At 36.3% G+C, this 22,885-nt stretch overlaps 1 protein-coding gene across 1 annotated transcript; it reads right to left on the bottom strand.

Annotated features, from left to right (window-relative positions):
• Positions 1–19,134: 19,134 nt before the first annotated feature.
• LOC149267514 (trihelix transcription factor PTL-like) lies at positions 19,135–22,447 on the bottom strand. Its single transcript, XM_089433319.1, has 2 exons — positions 22,219–22,447; positions 19,135–22,137 (listed from the first exon to the last, which is right to left on the bottom strand). The coding sequence occupies exon 2, from the start codon at positions 21,854–21,856 to the stop codon at positions 20,576–20,578; it is 1,281 nt and encodes a 426-aa protein (XP_089289445.1). The 5' UTR covers positions 21,857–22,137; positions 22,219–22,447; the 3' UTR covers positions 19,135–20,575.
• Positions 22,448–22,885: the final 438 nt, after the last annotated feature.

The following is a 22,885-nucleotide window of genomic DNA, read 5'->3' as shown; positions in this document are numbered from 1 at the left end:
CTTGTTTCTCTTGTGCCCATATGATCCGGTCGTTATTTACCTTACAACTCCTTATCTCTTCATTCAATCTTCTCAATGTATCTGCCAAATCAGAAGAGTGCCCTACACCATGTTGCTCATCTGATGCATAGGGAGATTCTAGGTAGTCTACCACCTTGCTAGCCATTTGATCTCTTTCTTGCAATGACTAATATGTTATATAAACCAAATCACAATAAATCAACGTACCTTAGTATAATTTGGGGAGGTTACCTCATCTGCAATATCATCCAAATCAGCATGATATGTGTATAACATAAACATAACAACATATAAACATGCGCAAATAAATGCATCAACACATAAACATCATTCTAGCTAGGGTCCAGTCATCAATGCAAGGCCATATAAAAAATGCTTGTTATCACCTCATGCATGACAACAACCATTACTCCATTGTACACATTTCCACATGCAACTATCAACATGCATAAGCAATGCCTAATCAACTACACATATGCATAAACGCATGTAATCGAGCATAAGTGATCAATTCTTGTAGCCATCCTACAAGATTGATACATGTAATCAAACCTACAAGAATGTAGAATAAAATACAAGGATGTAAGTAGGTGACATAAAATCAACATGTAAGTGACATGTAACAATATGTAATCAGGCAAATACTCATGACGATGCATTCTACAAAATCAACATCAAATTCTCCATGACAACCTTACTACAACCATAATCAATCATCAAGCAAATGCAACAAGCACATGGAATGCTAGTGTAGTAGACACACATGCAACTGACATGCATGCATGACCAACACATATTTCTCATCCAGTCAGAGGGGTGAACCATGCTCTGATACCACTCTCTAACAGCCTCCTCCCACATCTACCCAAGTAACTAGCCAAACAAGGTAAACAAGCGATGAGAGGCTACTATGCTTGGATTCGACCTCCTATTTGACCTTAAGGAAGTGGAATCGATGGAAACATAACACACACACATTCAAAATCAACTTTCGGACCAACAGGGACCAAAGAAACACTTAATACAGCTTGCCCTTGGGTCCCAGTGAGTTTTTGGACAACTTAGGCCTCAGTCGCTCTCATGCTATAGGCACGGCAGCGTCCAGAAACCCAGATTCGCTCTCACAGGCTTGCCTACCAGCATTTAGATACTCATTTTTCCAGTTTTGTGCCAGCTTCCCCAGGATTTGAGCCATTTTCAGGCCCAAAGCCCAAGTCACAACCTAGAATGGAATGATAACTTAAGATTAGTAAAAGAACAAGGAAACAATGATGCAAAAGCAATAAGTTAAACAAGACCTTAACCAGACCCCTACTAGCCATGACAGGAATTTCGTCAAACATATCATCAACATGTAACCTATAGGTGTAAACAACATAATTAAGTGTAGAGATCTCATACTTATCTGAGGATCGTTATGAACCATTGTTCCCTCATGTCATTTGTTTCATAATCATCTATTAGGCCATAGATACATTATCCATTCATTTACAATTAAAAACATGCTGAGAACCATACATATCTTTTGTCATAAAACATACATATAACAAGCATAATAGGGATAGAAATATCATAATCATATCAACCATAAAATCCACTTAACCATCAATACATTTACACATGAAAATAAAGGTAATGAATTCTTCATTAAAGAAAGCAATAAACAAATTGGAGATGGGACTACCACGTTCCACCTGACCGTAGATTGGTTGCCAAGTCTCTCTTCAACCAATCACCCCGTGCCATATTCCAAGCATGAATGTGGGACTCATAGAACACACCAAAAACACCAAATAAAAATGGATGCCACCAGAGTTCTCCACCTACACCATGAGGAATTTGAGTTCCTCCTAGTCTCTCAAGCTTTTTTGTAATCCACAGTCTAATCCAAGGATCACTAGGCCCTACACCGAGACACACTCTCCAGGCTTTACCGTACATCCCATCTTGGGTCTACTAGGCCCAACGGAGATAAATCCACCTCTTGGCTTTACCGTATATCCTGTCATTGACCGGTAAGGATTCCTAGGCCCACCAAGGCACACAATCCTAGCTTTACCGCAACCCACGGTCCGGTTCAGGGACCACTAGACCATGTTTTCGTCATTTCGAAGATCGACCCCACTTAGCTATAAATACATCTGGCCATCCCACATTAACCGAATATGAGAACCCATCGCATCAAAGCTATCAGGAAATGACAAGGTTAGGCTGAATAGCACTGTCACAACTAGAAAAACCCATGCCATGATAGAAAATAACCACATGCAATCCTATCCATGCCAAATATAGCAAGGAAAATACACATGCAAGTCGATACTTGCAATGAAACCTGTTGTAGTTGCTTGATCGTGTCTTTCCCTACTTGATCTTTACTTCCTCTTGCCTTCTTTGTCTTTCTTGCTCCAATGCCAAAGTGCTCCAAGAAAACTCTAAGCATCCAAGAGTGAGAGAGAAAGAGAGAGAGAATAATGAGAGAGCTCGAAAGATAAACTAACAAAAGGTTACCAATTGATCCTCAAAAGCCTTTTATGAATGAGGTCTCTATTTTATTTATTTTCCATTATTTTCCTTCATTTTCCTCCTCACATGCAACCTATGACCTTTCACCTCCTTTTTCTCCTAATTTCCACTATTTTCATAAATAATTGTGCCAAAAATGTCATTTTGCCTTTCCAAAGCCTTAGCCATTGCCTTTGCCAATTTCCTTGGCCATAAACAAGCAAAATTAACACCCACTAGGATGTCTTTCCAAACATTCAGCTTGGAATAAGTGTCCCATCAACCGTGGTTATTATTTTTAACTTTCATTACATGGAATTTTCACCAGGGTTGTTACATTATAAGTTTATCGTTTATGGATCAAGTTTCTTCCTTTGGAGCAAAATATAGAAACCAATGAATAATGTAAATCCCTCTATATCCCATAAACCATGTTCCACCATGAAAAATAGTAGATCTCAATCTTTTTTAAACTGGAAATTAAAAAAAAAATAAAAAAAATTACTTACTATAGAAGTATAGCTAGATGTCACCCTTGTTTTTGTGAACCCACTAACTTTATACCCATGGTTCCAACAAATTCACATTTTGCAAAGTTCCCATAAACTTCTTTATTAATTATTGATCCTCAAATAGGAGGGCTTTCACTTTAACGCTACACATTAGATGGTAATCTTAGGGATGCTATCAACTTTATTTGTGAATGTGGATCCATTTTTTCGCTAAATTGGAACATGTTGTAGCAAAAACCACCAATTCTTAGAAGGAAACCTCATCAATGTCCAAACTTGAAGCATTTGTCATTCGAACATGCTACCAATCAGTGATAAACTTCTAGGTAGATTTGTATTAAACTACCATTATGCAAAGAGGAAGCGACATCTCACAATCCATTCAATTGTAAAAACCCCTTTGTGCATAAATTGGCTACAAGCAAAGAGCACCAATCATACCTTCTATTTTTCAGGTAGGCAACAAAGTCTAATTTTATTTGAGCATGTAGAAGTCCAAGAACAAAATACAATACAAGTTCAAACCAATTTAATAAGAACCATACAATTATTTAATAGATTTCAAATAATTACTTGAGATAAAGCTCTAGCGCATCTCTTCTTGCCAAGAAGAGTTAGTTTGATCTTGAAGCGGCATGTATTAACATTTTCTCACTACATGGGCTTATGGAAGGTCAATAATTTGGAGGTGAATTTGTTATGAAACCAGCTCACAAAAAGATAGAAAAGAGAGATCCACGCCTTAGAATTCAGCCTCTTCGAGGGGGCAACCTCCTTTACATTACATAAATGAACAATTCTTGGATGATACAAATGACAAAACCTCCTTTCTATATATAGGAGTCTAAGGAGTCACAATATAATCCAGCCGACCTAACAATAATAATATAAAGCCACACAAATAACAATAGGGGGCTTCTATGGGGCACAGAAATAACAATATGGGGGTAATAGGGGCACAACAATATAAATAAGGGGTATAACTACAATATTAATGGGGTAATCACTAGTATTATAGGGACCCAACATGCCCCTCTCCTTCAAAAAAGTGTTGTCCTCAATGCTTGAGTAGTTCTGGATACTTCTGCATAACATTCTCATCCTCCCATGTGGAATCTTCAGCGGATAAGTTCTTCCACTTGATAAGATACTCTGAAATTGATCGATTTCGTAGCTGTCGAGTTCTTGTTTCTATGACTGCTTCCGGTTCCAATATAATTTTTCCTTCCTCATCAAGTTCTGGCAATATTGTTTGAATTGGGAGCTTGTCACCTATAACCTTCTTTAAACATGAAACATGGAAGACTGGGTGCAATCGAGAAGCTGCAGGAAGCTCCAATTTGTATGCCATAGTACCAATCTTTTGCAACACCTTGTACGGACCATAATACTTTGGTGATAATTTATTATCCTTCTTAGCTTGCTTTAGGGACATTTTCTTATATGGTTGTAGCCGTAGGAATACCCAATCACCTACATCAAAACTTCTTTCACTGTGATGTTGATTTGCCTGTTGTTTCATTCTATTTTGTGCCAACACGAGGTTATCCTTTAAGAGTTGGAGGACTTGTTGTTGATGTTCGATGTGATGTTCCACTGCCTGAACCTTAGAATTTTCTCTTAAATATGATGTGATGGATGGTGGTTGATACCCATAAAGTGCCATAAATGGGGTCATTTTTGTTGCTGTATGGAAGGAAGTGTTATACCACCATTCAGCCAGAGGCAACCATTTGACCCATTGTGTCTGTTTATCAGATACAAAGCAACGAAGATATCCTTCCAAACATTTGTTTACTATCTCAGTTTTCCCATCAGATTGAGGATGATAAGATGAGCTATGAGCTAACTGAGTACCAAGACAAGAAAATAATTCTGTCCAAAAATTTCCAGTGAAAATGGGATCTCTGTCACTTACAATAATCTTTGGGTTTCCATGTAGCTTTTGAAATGTTTCCATAAATGCAGTAGAAACTGTACTGGCTTTAAATGGATGTGATAATGCACAAAAGTGTGCATACTTGGTAAGTCTGTCAACTACCACCATGATGACACTCTTTCCCTCAGACTTGGGTAAACCTGTGATAAAATCCATTGAAACCTCCTCCCAACGTTGGCTTGGAATGGATAAAGGTTGTAATAGACCCGGTGTCTTAATTGTTTCAACTTTATTTTGCTGGCAAACCAAACATTCCGCCACAAACTTTTGAATATCTGATTTAAGGCCATCCCAAAAAAATTCCTTCTTAACCCTGTGGTAAGTTTTTAAAAATCCTGAGTGCCCTCCTAAGGGAGAAGTGTGCAATTCCATAAGAATCTTTTGTTTTAGCTGGGAATTCTTACAGAGGTATAAGCGATCTTTGTACCATAACGAATCATTTTTCCAGCTAAATGTATCAGAAGTACTGGAATCTTGTTGTAGCTTTCGAATAAGTGCCCACACTTCTTCGTCATTCTTCCATTCCTCCCTTGCTTCGTTTATCCAATCTGGTTGGATAATAGAAATGGCACACAACAATGCTTCCACATCCTCATCCTTTCTTGAGAGTGCATCTGCCACCACATTTTGCTTCCCTTTTTTGTAGATGATTTCAAAGTCATAACCCAACATCTTTGTGACCCACTTTTGTTGCTCTTCAGAGGATAATCTTTGTTCTAAAAAGTATTTAAGGCTATCATGATCCGTTTTTACCTTGAAGTGTCTTCCCATTAGGTAGGGTCGCCATTTCTTAAGTGCATGGAGTATTGCCAACATTTCCTTCTCATAAATAGCTTTGCTTAAAAACTTTCCCTTGATTGGACGACTTTCAAAAGCAATGGGTCTTTCATTTTGCATTAGAACAACACCAATTCCATTTCCTGAAGCATCACATTCCACAATAAAGGTTTTTGTGAAGTCCGGTGTAGCTAAGACCGGTGCTTGGCACATTGCCTCTTTAAGATGTTCAAAGGCCTTTGTTGCTTCCGGAGTCCATGAAAATGAATCTTTCTTCAATAATGTTGTTAGAGGTGCTGCTATTCTCCCATAATTCTTAACAAACTTGCGATAATACCCTGTCAACCCAAGAAATCCTCGCAGATGCTTTATGGATGTGGGGATTTTCCATTCCTTAATGGCTTTAATTTTGCTAGGGTCTACCTTAACTCCTTCATGAGATACAATATGACCCAAATATTCCACCTCCTGGACTCCAAAGAAACATTTGGATCTTTTTGCATATAATTGTTTCTCCTCCAATAGTTGTAGCACCCTGTCAACATGTTCAACATGATCCTTCCAAGACTTGTTGTAGATTAGTATATCATCAAAAAATACTAACACAAATTTTCTAAGGAATGGTTTGAAAATTGAATTCATCAAACCTTGAAATGTTGAAGGTGCATTGGTAAGGCCAAAAGGCATGACCAAAAATTCATAATGACCCTCATGAGTTCTAAATGCCGTTTTTGGAATGTCTTCAATCTTCATTCTGATTTGATGATATCCCGAACGAAGATCCAACTTGGTGAAGTAAATTGATCCATGCAATTCATCCAGTAATTCATCAATAACAGGAATGGGGAACTTATTTTTAATAGTGAGCTTGTTGAGCTCCCTATAATCTGGACACATGCGCCATGATCCATCCTTCTTGTGCACCAATACTACTGGAGCTGAGAAAGAACTTTGACTCGGTTGAATTATACCAGCCTCTAGCATTTCTGCAACCATACGTTCAATTTCACTTTTTTGGACATAGGGATATCTGTACGGCCTGATGTTTGGAGGAACACTTCCTGGAATCAGATGAATAGCATGATCATGATCACGCATAGGTGGGAGACCCTTGGGAGTCTCAAATACCTTGGAATGATTGTCCAAGACTTTTTGGAGATCTGGAGAAATAGATGATTCCAATGTGGAAACATCTAGCGAGCATAATTGTGCAATTACACCTCTTTGCTCCTTTTTTAGAAGCTTTGTCATACCATGAGAGCTGATTATCTTTCCTGGTTTCCCTGCAATACCCCTTAATTCAACTTCCTTTCCTTCCGAAGAAAATTTGATGAAAAGTTCTTGAAAATTAAAAGCTATTGTACCCAAGGATTGTAGCCATTGGACTCCTAGTACAACATCCGCACCTCCCATTGGAATGGAAAGCATTGGGCTAGTCAATACATATTCTCCCATGGATAGCTTGATATTATGGCACTTTCCAGAGCAATTTATTGTTCCTCCATTTGCAATCATCACTTGACACTCTGGTGCTGGATATAGGAAGCAATTCAATTCTTTTGCTACCCTACAATGAATAAAATTGTGGGTGCTTCCTGAATCAATCAACACTATTACCTTTTTCTTCTTGATTTGTCCTTCTATCTTGATGGTTTGAGGAGTGGTAATTCCCGCCAATGCATTACAAGATATGGTCGGATTTATTTTTTCTTCATCTAGGCTTTGTTCCTGGAATATATCCTCTTCTTTTGACCTTTCTTGCTCCTTTTCTTCTTCCTCTTCACAATCTATGTAGAATAATTTCTTCTCAGCACACTTATGACCTTTTGTGTATTTGCTATCACAATTGTAACAAAGCCCTTTTGCTCTTTTTTCTTCCAATTTTTGTGGTGTCAACCTTGTAGGTTGTGGAAGACTATGGGCAACAACACTTCCATCTTTATAGTTGTGAGTGGTATGCTTCCTAGTTGCCATAATTTTGCTTTCCATTTTTCTTGCTAACCTGAATGCCTTCTCTAATGAATCAGGTTCCCAAAGGCGCACATCATGTTGGATATTATCCTTTAAAGACCCTATGAACACATCAATCCTATGCTCCTCTGGAATATCTTTTACCCTTATGTTCAATTTTTGGAACTCCTCAATGTGCTCCATTATTGAACCCTTTTGTTTGAGACTTATCAATTGGCTAAAAAAAGTGTTGCTTTTTGTATCCTCATAATGTGCTATCAATTCTTCCGTAAAAATTGCCCAAGTGATAAATTGTTTATGAGAACAAAGCCATTGATACCATACAAACTGATTTGGTTCCAAATATAAAGTTGCCATACGTACCTTTTGTGTGTTTTGCACATTATTGAGATCGAAGAATTGCTCCATATGTAATATCCATGTGGCGGGATCCTTGCCATCAAACTTCCTCATATCGATTTTTGGAACATGGTGAGTCTTCGATCCAACATTAGAGTCTATGGAATCATGATTAACATTTCTTTTGTTCTCATCATGAGTTTCCTTTACTACCTTTTCACCATTAGTGACCCTTTCTTGTAGCAAGTTCTTCAATTCTTCCATGTCTGTCTTCAAATCTATCTTCAAGTTTTCAATGAATCCTCCACCTTAGTTTCCATGCCCTTTATCTTAGATTCCACGCCATTTATCTTAGATTCCATGCCATTTATCTTAGATTCCACGCCACTTATCTTAGCTTCTGTTAGCTTTTGTGAGCGTGACATTTGTTGCACTTGTTCTTGTAATTTTGATATATCATGTAGCATTTCTTCCTCTTCTTCATGAGTCATGCTAGAGCTTTCAGGTTCCTTACTAGGTGTTTGCATTTTCTTTCCTCGGGGCATCAGTTACCGATAATAATGCTTTACTATGCCCTTTGAATTCCGTTAAACCAAGCTTACATAAAAATTTAAAAAAAAACTACACACCTTTTTTCACTTTATAGAAGCCTGATATTGAATCTGATGTATCTCTGTAATTTCGGATCATCTAGTTCTGAAATTGCTACCTCTAGTAGCCTTCTGCGTCCTCTTTCCAATGCCACAAGTCTGAGCCAAATTGGATTCTCCAAGTAAGAGTTATGTGAAATCTCCCACAGTGACTTGCTTTTAGACTGGTTCCGTAGAGCGAACTTGTACGACGTGCCACGAGTCACTGTTTCAACCTTTGAATCTGAAACACACATACAAGAAACTACAGTCCGTCCTCTTTCTGTACCTTTTTACGAAATTTCAATCCGATCCTCAGAGAGAGAGTTATGATGATTTTCCCCAGGTCACCTGTTTTGAATGTAATTCAGGAGTCTGCAAAAAGGTCAGCTTCCTCAGATCATATCTCCGAAAATATCGCGCGAAAAGCTCTGAAATTCGGACCCAAGGTTCAGCGCCAATTCTTCTCAAATGGGTTTTTTTTGCGACTTCTGAAATGTCACAGAAAAAAAGTTATAGCGAAAATGCCACGATGACCTGTTTGGAGCAGCGAAACCCTAGAATCCAAAGCTCTGATACCAAATGTTATGAAACCAGCTCACAAAAAGATAGAAAAGAGAGATCCACGCCTTAGAATTCAGCCTCTTCGAGGGGGCAACCTCCTTTACATTACATAAATGAACAATTCTTGGATGATACAAATGACAAAACCTCCTTTCTATATATAGGAGTCTAAGGAGTCACAATATAATCCAGCCGACCTAACAATAATAATATGAAGCCACACAAATAACAATAGGGGGCTTCTATGGGGCACAGAAATAACAATATGGGGGGTAATAGGGGCACAACAATATAAATAAGGGGTATAACTACAATATTAATGGGGTAATCACTAGTATTATAGGGACCCAACAGAATTACAGAGGCATTTTGAATTATGAAGGAATTTATTATTACCATTAAATATTTAAGTGAATTAGTAGTTATTACTAGTAATTGCCCTAAAAGTGCAAAGGTACACCGAATGATTAGAAGATTTATGAAGATTATCTTGCACTCACTCCAAATGCAAACATTGTTAATCATTTCTATGAGTGCACCAAAATTGCTTCTCGATATGAATATGTAGATTACAGATATCTAAAGCTACTCAGAGACCTTATAAAGGGGCATACAAATCTGCGAAGAGGACTCCACTTGTTAGATTTAACCACTAATGCACAGAATTAGGCTACTATTAGGACTGAAGAAGGCATTTTCAATATTCAGAAAGACGACATTGTCAGTTCCTTCGGTGCAATCCAGTGTCAGAGAAAGAGGAATGAGAATGACAATAGAGGAGGTGGAACTGGAGCAGAGTGGTGCTCTTTCAGAGGTGGAAAGAGACACACTCTTCCAAGAAAAACAATCTAATTTCATTAATCATTTTCTCCTTAAGTTCATTTTTGTGCTAGTTTTGGACTTCTATGTTCTAAGTTTCGTAAATATGTGAACCATGATAATATAAAAGTCCTTTTAGAAGAAAAAAAAAAATTAAGCAAAATGAGTAGCGCAACTCACTTGTGGTAATTGCAAATACATAAACAAAAAATTGGAATAGGATAGTATCTTCTAAAGTAGACAACCATGAATTCACCAACCAATTTCTAGGTCGTGCCTGTGAAATCCCAAGCACATTGTCTATGATCTTAGGCTTGGGCTTGCGAATAAAACTATCAATCATTGAATGCTTCAAATCATCGTTCAAGTCCCCATAGTTTTCCATTTTGGGGTAAAACCAACACCAATGGCTTGAATGCTTCAAATCGTCATCCAAGTCCCCATAATTTGCCATTTTGGGGTAAAAGCAACACCAATGGCATTGATTTTGGCTAAATATTTGATAGATTACAAGACATCCAATCCATCATATTGATTAAAAGAAGGCGACACAAAAGCGACATTACTCCATGATTAATCTGCAAGAATTAAATATTTCCTTACACTCTAGTTGAAGCTCCATCACATCTTTGTGCCATTATTCATTGTGGCTTAATCTTTCTGTTTCCTCTTTTACCATATCATAATATAGTATAATCATAATAAAAGAATAAAAAATACTTATATATTAATAATATATATTAAAATTTTGTATAATAAATTTTATAAATTTTATTAAAAATTGGCTTTAATATATATATATATATAGAGAGAGAGAGAGAGAGAGAGAGAGAGATTATTTTTTTAAACCTAATAAAACTTAATTGTATAATCAATTAACTTAGAAACCAATGAAAAATTAAAATATCTCAAAATTCAAAGATTGGAATCTTTCTTTTTTCATTTAGGATGAGATTTAAAAAACTTTAAACAAATAGATTTATTTTTCAAAGCCCAAAAAAACTTAATTTTATGTTAAATTAATTTACTAACCAATGAAAAATCAAAATATCTCAAAATTTAGAGATTAGAATCTTTCTTTTTTGGTTTAGAATGGGATTTAGAAAACTTTAAAGGACAACACACTTCCTAGGTAATTATTGCAGTGTCACTTGTCAATTTTTATTTGGAGGGAGGAGAACCTAAATACACAGATCTCATTGGTCAATTCTGCCCAACCAAACCCATCATGGGAACACCTTTTGTGTAAATAATCATTATTAGTTCAAAATAATGATATTTGTTGTCATACAAATTATGTAATCCAATCACCATTAAAATTGTCAAAATTAATAATGAAAATTGGTGTGTAATCATATAATTTCTAATAAAATTAGAACAATAATAATTACAAATAATGATTCTTGTAATTATTATAGATAATTATATATTTTAATTATTATTAAAATTATTAGAATTTTTTAATTATAATAATTTTTAAATAAAATTTAAAATTAATAATATCATTGTTGTTTATTAATATGTGTTTAATTTCAGTAAAAACATATTTTTATTTACTAATTATTTTTGGGTAGTATAATTTAAAGACAAAATGGTATTTTTTCAGAGCATTTTTTCTTGTTAATTTTAATCAAACTCTAGTAAAAAATTTTAAAAACTTGAGTTTAAGTTGTTTAATATATAGAATTCTCTTTTTCATGATGTCGAATTCATTTATGCATTCAAAAATGTATTTTAAACAACAAAAAATCACAATCTTGCTAGAAATTATATGGGTTATGGCTAAATTACAATAAAAAATCCACTATAAATTAAACTAAAATTTTACCTACTATATTTTCAAATCAAATAATATATCAATTTTAATAAGTAAATTTTTTCCTAAATATTCTCCATTTATAGTATGTACCTTCTCATTATTCCATTCGGATTATACTATGTACCTTCTCACACATTGCCTTTTCTCTCCATCACTGTGCACTTGTAAGTTATTTATTCAAAATAGGGAATATGCTCTAAAAATGAATGTGACTAGCGTGGGCACTAGCCATTCTGAATGAAAGAATTAAAAACTTAAGCGAGACAAAAGATGGTTTCACTTATATATATATAGTTATTATTGGTTGATTTTTATATAATAAATATATAAAAGATTAAAAAATAATATCAAATATAATATATTAATATATTTACTAACATGATTGTGTGCTAGTAATTAAACTTTATTTATAAATGTAAATACACAATTAATGTCAATAACCATTGTCATTCTAGTAATCCTTATTCAAACCCTAAGGCCTCCCAAAATGTAAAATCCTTATTATGTGGTTGTATTGGTTGTTTTATTATTGTTATTTATTTGGTTATACGCATGGTTTTATGACAAATCCAAGTTATGGCTCTTATCATGTTTGGTTGATAAATGAATGGTTACTGAATACATGACCTAATAGATGTTATTACAGCTATGGTGAGAGGGCATTAGTCCTTCTTGGTAAACCTCAGATAAGTTTCAGATCTTTATGTTTAGATGTGAATTCATGACTTGTAGGTTGCATTTTCATCATGTGTTTGATGGAATGACCGTCATTGTTAGATCGATTTAGGTCAAGTCTTTGAGTAAGTTTTGTGTCAGATACTTTGTCTTTGTGTTATTTATCATTTATGGGAGTTTCATTAAGTTTTAGGCAGGGGTCTAGATCCTAGCCCTAAAAAAGTGGCTTAAATCTCATAGTTTCTAGCACAAAACTGCCTGAAAGAGACTACAGTTGCAGGGAAGCAGACCTGTGGGAGGGATTGGAGGGTTACAATCACTTGGAGGCCTCGTCATGGGAGCGACTAGGGGTCTATCTCACTGAAAAAGAAAATTATCTCAGGGGTTGGACTCCTGGAATGGTTGGTTAGTTCCTGGGTTCCTATAGCACCTGAGGGAAGTCAGCGAGGTCTGGTTTTTTTGGCTCCATTTCCTTAAGGTTATCTAGGAGTTTGAGTCATGTCATAGTATCCACTCAGCTCATGTTTACCCTGGGCAAGCAGGTGAAAGTGGGTAGATATGAGAGGAGGCGTGGTACATATACGGGGTCGTGATACTTATAATAGTTGGCATGTTTAAACGTGTTGGCCTCCTCTTAATGTATTTATTCATATAACATTGTTGGGTAACAAGTAATTGGAATTAAATAGTTTTTCCGTCCAAGATACATATTAAGTTGTTGTGGGAGATGTTGTATAAGGGATATGATATAACCAAATTTGAATATTGATGATCATTAGATGCCTCAATTGAAAGCACATGAATGTTCTCACCTTCATGCCTTGTTTCCCAACTAAAAAATTATTGAGTTGGTGCATTGTTCCCACCTTGACTGAATACACATAGGGAATCTAATGGAATTAACCTAGTTGTATATTTGTTTCTAGTGGACATCACTATACAAAGGCTAGTTGTGGCCATACATGTATAGAGAATTGTCTTGGCATCTCAAAGCCAACAAATTGGACCACTAGAAACAAAACTAGACATGCTCAAGACGATATTGATGAGTGGAATGCTCCATTGTTGAGAATTGGCCTTGGTTTTCCATAATACTCAAACTAGTGAAGTCTTCAAACCAAACTTGAAGAAAGAGATGACTTGTTGGCCATCATAAGAAAGTAACCAAGAAGGTAAACCATCACACAAATAAAACCATCCTCACATCCTTTGGAGGAATAGTGCATAGAGAGGTGTTGCAGAGAAGTTGCATTCAGAACTGCATTGTGCACAAAATCCTCGAAAGCCAATGCTCGAAACAAAGAACTAAACATCATGCATACTTATATACCTAGTATTTATGGGCACATTGAGAACATACAATTATTTGCCATTGTATTATCATTTAGTTTCTTGTATGTCAATTATGCAAAGAAAGGAGATAGATAATCAATTCAAAATAGAGGTTTCACAAAGAACATAAGCCTTGTGGCCATTTTGAGAACATGGATCTTTGTACAACGCAAAGAAATAAAGAATATATTTCATTTTCCATAGAGGATCCATGTTAGTGAAGTGAGCGAGCTATAAGTCTATCGTTTATGGATCAAGTTTCTTCCATTGGGTCAAAATATAGAAACCAACAAATAACCTAAATCCTCCTCGATCCCATAACCATGTGCCACCATGAAAAATAGTAGACCTCAATCTTTTTTAAATTGAAAAAAAAAAAAATACTTACTATAGAAGTACAGCGAGATGTCACCCTTGTTTTTGTGAACCCACTGACTTTATACCCATGGTTCCAACAAATTCACATTCTACAAAGTTCCCATAGACTTCTTTATTAATTATTGATCCTCAAATAGGAGGGCTTTCACTTTAACACTATACATTAGATGGTAATCTTAAGGATGCTATCAACTATATTTATGAATATGGATCCATTAGTCACTAATTTGGAACATGTTGTAGAAAAAACCACTAATTCTTAGAAGGAAACCTCATTAATGTCCAAACTCGAAGCATTTGGCATTTGAACGTGCGACCAATTAGTGATACAATTCTAGGTAGATTTGTATTAAACTACCATTATGCAAAGAGGAAGCGACATCCCATAATCCATTCAATTGTAAAAACCCCTTTGTGCTTAAATTTGCTACAAGAAAAGAGCACCAAGCATACCCTCTACTTTTCAGTAGGCAACAAAGTCTGATTCTATTTGAACATGTAGAAGTACAAAAACAAAATACAATACAAGTTCAAACCAATTAACCAATTTGATAAGAACCATACAATTATTTAATAGATTTCAAATCATTACTTGAAATAAAGCTCTAGTGCATCTCTTCTTGCCAAGAAGAGTTAGTTTGATCTTGAAGCGGCATGTAACAACATTTTCTCACCACTTCGGCTTATGGAAGGTCAATAATTTTTAGGTGAATTACCAAGGCATTTTGAATTATGAAGGCATTTAATATTACTATTAAATATTTAGGTGAATTATTAGTTATTCTAGAAATTGTCCCTAAAGGTGCAAAGGTACACCGAAGGAATATAAGATTTGGGAAAATTATCTTGCTACTCACTCCAAATGCAAGCATTGTTAATTGTTTCTACGAGTGCAACAAAATTGATTGTCGATAAGAATATGTATATGACAAATATCTAAAGCCACTTAGAGACCTTAGAAAGAGGCATACAAATCTTTGAAGAGGACTCCCCTGTTAGATTTTAGCCACTGATGAGCAGAAATAGGTTGTTATTAGGATTGAAGAAGGCATTTTCAGTTTTCAGAAAGATATCGTTGTCAGTGCCTTCAGTGCATTCTAGTGTCGGAGCAAGAGGAATGGGAATGACAACAGAGGAGGTGGAACTGGAATAGAGTGACGCTCTTCCAGAGATGGGAAGAGAGACACTCTTCCAAGAAAAACAATATAATTTCGTTAATCATTTTCTCGTTAAGTTCATTTCTATGCTAGTTTTGAACTTCTAAATTCTATGTTTTGTAAATATGGGAACCATGATAATTTAAAAGTCCTATTAGAAGAAAAGAAAAAAAATTAAGCGAAATGGTAGCACATTTCACTTGTGGTGACTGCAATTACATAATATTTTTTTGGAATAGGAGCTATTCTAAAGTAGACAATCTTGAATTCAACAACCAATTTCTATGTCGTCCCTGTGAAATCCCAAGCACATTGTCTGTGATCTCAAGCTTGGGCTTGAAAATAAAACTATCAATCCTTGAATGCTTCAAATCACCGCCCAAGTCCCCATAATTTGCCATTTTGGGGTAAAAGCAACACCAAGGGCATTGATTTTGGCCAAAGCTTTGATAGATTATAGGGACATCCAATCCATCATATTGATTAAAAGAAGGCGACACAAAAGCGTCATTACTCCATGATTAATCTACAAGAATTAAATATTTCCTTACACTCTAGTTGAAGCTTCATCACATCTTTGTGTTGTTCTTCACTATTGCTAAATCTTTTTGTTCCCTCTTTTACCATATCATAATATAGTATAATCATAATAAAAGAATAAAAAATACTTATATATTAATAATATATACTAAAATTTTGTATTAGAAATATTAAATTTTTTATTATATATTGACTTTAAGATATTTAAATATAAAGAAAAAAAATTATTATTCTAATATTTTTATAGATTTATTTTGTAAAACCCAATAAAGCTTTAGTGTATAATAAATTAACTTAGAAACCAAAGAAAAATCAAAATATCTCGAGGTTTAGAGATTATAATCTTTTTTTTCATTTAGGATGGGATCTAGAAAACTTTAAACTAATAGATTTATTTTTCAAAACCCAATAAAACTTAATTTTATGATAAATTAATTTAAAAACCAATGAAAAATCAAAATATCTCAAAATTTAGAGATTAGAATCTTTCTTTTTTTCATTTGGGACGAAATTTAGAAAACTTTAAAGGACAACATTAATTCAAAATAATGACATTTGTTGTCATACAAACATGTAATCCAATAATCATTAAAATTATCAAAATTAATAATGACAAATGTTATGTAATCATATAATTTAATTATCATTAAAATTACAACAATAATAATTACAAATAATGCTTGTTGGCTTAGTGGGCTCTGACCCAGGGTCAGAAGTGATTTAGCCAAGCAAATCCCGACACTACTTGCCCTTTTAGCAACAGTGCGTGGAGCGCGCACTGAGGTCTCACCCGAAGTAGTATGGGAGAATGCTAGAACCAGGGTTCCGCACCCTGAGAATGTCTGATATGTTGGGATTAGTACGTGGTTCAACCTTCGCGCACCAGTGGGCCCCTCGCGGCCTGTGGTGTTGTCTTCACACAATTCTATTTGCAGCACGACCCTTGTTATTTACCCAAGTCTTTCCTAATTATGCACTAGTAGCTGATTACTTAGATTGTTTTCACATATAAGTATTCTGAACCATACAGGCATCTACTCAATTGCGCGCAATAAATAAACAGAGTAAAAATAATACATAACAACTGAATAACGATTCAAGACTAGATGCACAGAATTATGGTAAACTTCTCTTTATTAGCTTTTTGTCTTGATTACAAACTCGACTCCGCCCTGCGCACTCAGCTGCAGGGGTCCGCGCATTCAGCTGCAGACTCTACTAGGACTCTGCGCACTTAGCTGCATAGCCTCTTCCTACTACTACAACCCAAGACACTTAGAATTCTACTCTAAGCTCGAACCATTCCTCTGCTACTCTCTATCTTTTTTCCTCTCTTTACAACATAGAGCCCCACTCTATTTATACAATCCCATAGTCCACGAACCATAGGTAGGCCAACTTTACACTAATTTACAATACAATGTTTAGAGTAGACAACCCTATGACTCAATTGTACACTTCACGCTCCGTGCCCGCAATTCGCGGAGTTTCACAACATCTTTGACCAAAACTTGGGCTTTGAGCCCCAAAACCTACTGTGGGGGAATTCTATGCCCAACAACGCTACTTATAATTATCATAAACAATTATATATTTTAATTATTATTAAAATAATTAGAAATAAAATTTAAAATTATAATATTTTTTTAAATAAAAAAATTAATAAAATTTAAAATTATAATATCATTACTTTTTTACTAATATGTGTTTAACTTTAATAGAAAAATATTTTTATATATTAATTATTTTTGGATAGTATAACTTAAAGACAAAATGTTCTTTTTTCAGAGCATTTTTCTTGGTTAATTTTGATCAAAACTAGACAAAGATTTTGAAAAACTTGAGTTTAAGTTGTCGAGGTTTTTAGGGTGTCTAATTCATTTATGCATTCAAAACTATATTTTAAACAACAAAAAATCACATTCTTGCTAGAAATTATATAGCCAAATTTCAATTAAAACCCATTTCATCTATAAATTAAACTAAAATTTTACAACTCTATTTTCAAATCAAATAATATATTAATTTTAATAAATAAACTTCTTCGGAATATTCTCAATTTTAATAGATAATTTTTTTTTTGAATATTCTTCCCTTCCTAATATATACCTTCTTATTATTCCAATTTATACTGTGTACCTTCTCAATTTTAATAGATAAACTTTTTCTGAATATTATTCCATTCATAGTATATACCTTCTCATTATTCCAATTTATACTGTGTACCTTCTCGTTAGTCCTCTAACAAGTTACAGTGCCTTTTTCTCCCTATCACTGTGCACTTGCAAGTTATTTATTCCAAAGAAAGAATATGCTCTGAAAATGAATGTGACTGAGCAGTGGCCTGGGCACTAGCCATTCTGAATGAAAGAGTTAAAAACTTAACCGAGACAACAGGTGGTTTAAGCAAAAATTATACATATAAAATATGTTGTTATTATAGGTTGATTTTCATATATTAATAAATATATAAAATATAATATTGAACATAATATATCAATACATCTACTAATATGATTTTGTGCTGGTAATTAATCTCTATTTATACATGTAAATACACAATTAATATCACAGAAAAGATTAGGTATATAATTACAATAATTATATTACAGTTTTTGCAAGAGATGAGAGCAGCGGTAACCATTGTCATTCTGGTAATCCTTATTTAAATCCCAAGGCCTCCAATAGTGCAAAAACCAGGAAAAAAAAGTTGGCAGTACCATCAGTGGATGCATATGAATGCCACGGGGTTGAAAAACAGTGATTAAAAGGAGTTTTTCTAGCAGATAATTTTGTTTTTATTGTTATTTGGAGTTAGTGTAGTGAATTTTTTAGTATACTTTGGAGTAAATGTAAGCAATTTACAGAGGACTGAGCAATAGGCAGAGGATTGGTTACTTTACGAGGACAAACGGCATGGAAGGGATGTTGTGCCGGAACCCCTCTTTGTTTTCCTTTTCCATGAATCTCACTGGTGTAACAATCGAAAACAACGAAGCAGCAAATGAGATAATTAATTTCCTGGGCATGGCCAAATAACGAGGCCTGTTAATTCCAGTAGGAATTTCCAATTTAAAATTATGAGAAAACCCAACCAAAAGAACAGCAGATAAGCAGCAGAAATCACCAGAGATAAACATGACCAGGTTTGCGACAAGCATTCAAGTAAAAATGCAGCTCCGAGCTTGGTATTCATTTCAGTTTCAATGACAAAGATCAGAGATGCACCAGGCCAGAGAATACGGAGACCCTGGACACTGCAGATTACATTAAAATTTAAAAATGGAGTACTAGTTTACATTGCAAAATGAAAAAAGGTGAAGGGCGCAAAAGCCCAAGCATTATATATATAAATATGTACAGATGGCAGATTGATATCTGATAGTGCTGACACAGAACCACGAATCAAAAGATTTGTCCCCCTCCTCTTGTGTCAACCAAGTAGAATCCTTTCCAAGGTCAACCCAGTAGAAACCCTATATAAGCTGACATGAAACCAGTCAAAGGTTGATCAACCTGATAGGATATTTAATCAGTCATTAAACCCTTCTAATGAGAATTAGTTAAAACAGAAGCAAGTTGCAAGCCTGTAAAGCCTGATAAAGTAAGTCACAAGCCTCTATGATGTTTCCAAGAGCAAGCTAGAAGCCCAATCACTTGCTGTAATGTAAGTGCCCTTAAGGTGCCTATCAAGCCTTCAAACAACAGTTAATTATTATCAGAACAGTTTTATCTCAGAGCTGGGTAAGAGATTTTGGGAGGATTTCTCTAACCCAGTAGGGATAAAGGTGAATAGTTTTTCCAGTGCAGTCTTCATCAATCCTTTTAGTCATCTAAAGAGCCAGCCACATCGGATAACCATGTATAAATAAGTCATAGTAGGGCAAATCATTTTATCTAATAAGGTCCAGATCATTCCTTATAGAGCCCACAAGATCCTCATGCAAAGTCTGCCACATCTGATGAATAACCATTTAAAGAACCAGATCCTCATCAAGCGTTTTATCCATCTAAAAAACCCCCACATCTGATTAATACCTATTTAAAGAGCCAGAGACATCCTGAAGTAAGCCTAACAATGGCAAATCGTTTTTCCAGTAAAATAATGATCAGCCCTTCATGCAAGTGAAAGAGCTATCAACGTAGTCATCTAAAAAGCCAGTAACACCCTGCTCTATAATAAGTAAGTCATCTTAACCAGTGAAGTCTATTCTGGTCGATAGTAAGTAGTCTACACTAGTAAGGTCTTCACCAACCCTTCTGATAGGTTGCCTTCATCTGTAAGTTCCCCTCAACCCTTCTAATAAGTAATCTTAGCTTGTAATTTAGTGATCAACCCTTAAAAAAGTGACCTTAACCAACAAGATCCTGATCAACCCTTCCAATAAGTAGTCCTAACCAATAAAGTACTTAAAGCTATGATCAACCCTAAGGCCATGACCAAACCATCTAAAGAGCTGGTGTGAGCTGCAGCTCCTGCGATGCTACCAGTACTGAAAGCTCTGATCAATCCTAAGGTCCTGATCAAACTATCTAAAGAGCTGGTGCGAGTTTAGATCCTGTGATGCTGCCATAAGGTCCTGATCAACCCTTCCAGCCGGTTAGCTGGTCGCAGTGGTCTCTATCTGCAGCTGCTGCTGATGGAGAACCTGTTGTTCTGCAGCCGGGCGCCCAACAATGGGCGTCAGCTCTGCAAAATAGGGGCTCTCTCCGCGGTCCCTTTTCCCGTCAACAACCTCCTTGTACTCTGCAACCAACTTGTCCCATTTCTCTCTGCACTGTTTCCCATCCCGTCTTATGCCCTCTCTGGCCAGCAGCCCTGCCACTTCATCCCACAGAGCGGCTCTCCGGCTGGATTTCATGAACTTGGTCTCCATTTCCCCCCGGAATTTAATCAACCGGAGAACTTCTGCCCTCTTCCAGTTCTTAGACCTCTTCTTCGGATTACCACCACCATTATTATTATTCGTAGTGGTGACACTGACTACTCCTACTCCGTTATGTGCCGTGAATTCTTGGCTCTGCTGCTGGAGAAGCTTCCTCGAGAGACGAATCATGGCCTCGGTCATGCTACTTCTCTGAGCCCGCTCCTCCGCCCGCCACCTGTCCTCCTTTTCTTGACGGATTTGCTCCCGCATCTGCTCTCTCCGCTCCATCGAATCCAGCAAGTCCCGGAAAAACTTCTGCTGGCGGTCAAACAAGTTCTCTAATACCGCGTCCACCGCCTCCAGGTTATTGGTTCCTGTTCCCGTCCAGTAACGGCACCGCCGTTTGCCGGGCGGAGACCCGTCTTCCGTCTCCTCCTCGCCCTCGCCCTCACCCTCTCCGTGGCCCTCCTCCTCGTCGGTTTTGCTGTCGCCGCCATTTGTGACTCCCACAGCCGCCGGCTCGGCGCCGTCTTTAACCTTAGTCGCCGCTCCTCTGGCAGAGAGCAGCGGCTGGAGCTCGTCGAAGAAAGGGTTGTCCTGCCGGTTCTTGATGCCGTCACGGACTTCTTTATATCCGGCCGTCAATTTCTCCCACTTGTCCCTGCACTGCTGAGAATCGCGACATATGCTCTCTTGCTGCAACGCCACGGAGATTTCGTCCCAGAGCTCCGATTTCCTGCCGCTCCGTGCGAATCGGGGTTCGAACTCGGAACGCAACCTGATAAGCCGCAGAGTCTCTTGACGGGTCCAGTTCTTGGACCTCTTCTTGTGCTGCTGCTGCCGTTGTTTCTTCTCGTCCTCCGTTTCCGGGAAAATTCCCGTCGACATCCGACCGAATGTCGCGTTTTGCAGCAAAGAAGGGTCTCCGGCGTCCGTGGATGACGAAGACGGCGGAACGCACGCAACCAGAGCCATAGAATTGATTTTGTTCTTCTCCTCTTCCCCGTCGCTCATAATTCCCAAAACGCCCAACGAAAACCGCTGTACTGACTCAGCTTTTGCTCAAAGGATTCCCGTCAAAGCCACGATTTTCCTTCATTGTTGCCGGCAAATTGAAATCGTATAGTTTGCTAAGGAGCAGAAGACTCCAAACGAACTGCCTGCATCTGCACGACAATCAATCCCAGCGCAAATTTCGGCTTCTCCGCAGATTATCCGCACTAATCCAATTTAAGGATCAAATACTGGCTTTCTTCCTCTAATTTAGAGGAACCCTGCCAATTCAAAAGCAAAACCTGCAATCCAAAGATTAATACGCAAACTGCTTTTCCAATCAAATCACATACTCCTTTAATTAAAACCCGGTAAATACTTACTTCTTTTGACTGGTAGCTTCGATCTTATTATTGTTTTTACCAATACTATATATTATTCCATCTAATGCCACTTGACGCCAATGAAAGATTTGCTGTAATAGTATACACAATCATGGCGGAGAATATGCTCCGTCCTCCATATTCTGTGCCTGTGCCTACTGTATTGCCTACTACTTTAGATTGCTTGATGACTTGACCGCCATGAATTGACAGGTATATACTTCGTCTAGGACAGTATGCGTATATTGGAATTTGGGATACATCTCTTTTGGAACGTGTTACAGAAGCAATGGTTGATTGATAAATAGAGAGTTATGAGATTTGAACCTTGCACCTTTATTTCTTTATTTTATTTTATTTTATTTTATGAGCAATGGCTAATTGGTAAATAGAGAGTTACGAGATTTGACCCTTACACCTTATTTTACGAGAGATGAGAGGTAGATATAGAATGTAAATAATATTTGATTTTCTTATTTAAATAATAAATGTTAGTAAATACTAGATAAAGCTTGATTAAGCTGAGGGAGGACATTCTTGTTTTGGTATATCTAAAAGTAATGTTAGTTGACATTTTTGTTTTGTTAAATATAAATATAATACTATGATTCATGACATTTGAATTTTGTATTTTTTGAATAATAATTATTTTGTAAATATAATATTA

The sequence above is a fragment of the Pinus tabuliformis genome, chromosome 6 (genome assembly GCF_031772625.1).
Source record: "Pinus tabuliformis cultivar Carrire ecotype Pingquan chromosome 6, CPIR1, whole genome shotgun sequence".
NCBI lineage: Eukaryota > Viridiplantae > Streptophyta > Pinopsida > Pinales > Pinaceae > Pinus > Pinus tabuliformis.
This window is presented reverse-complemented; position numbering and strand designations above follow the sequence as displayed.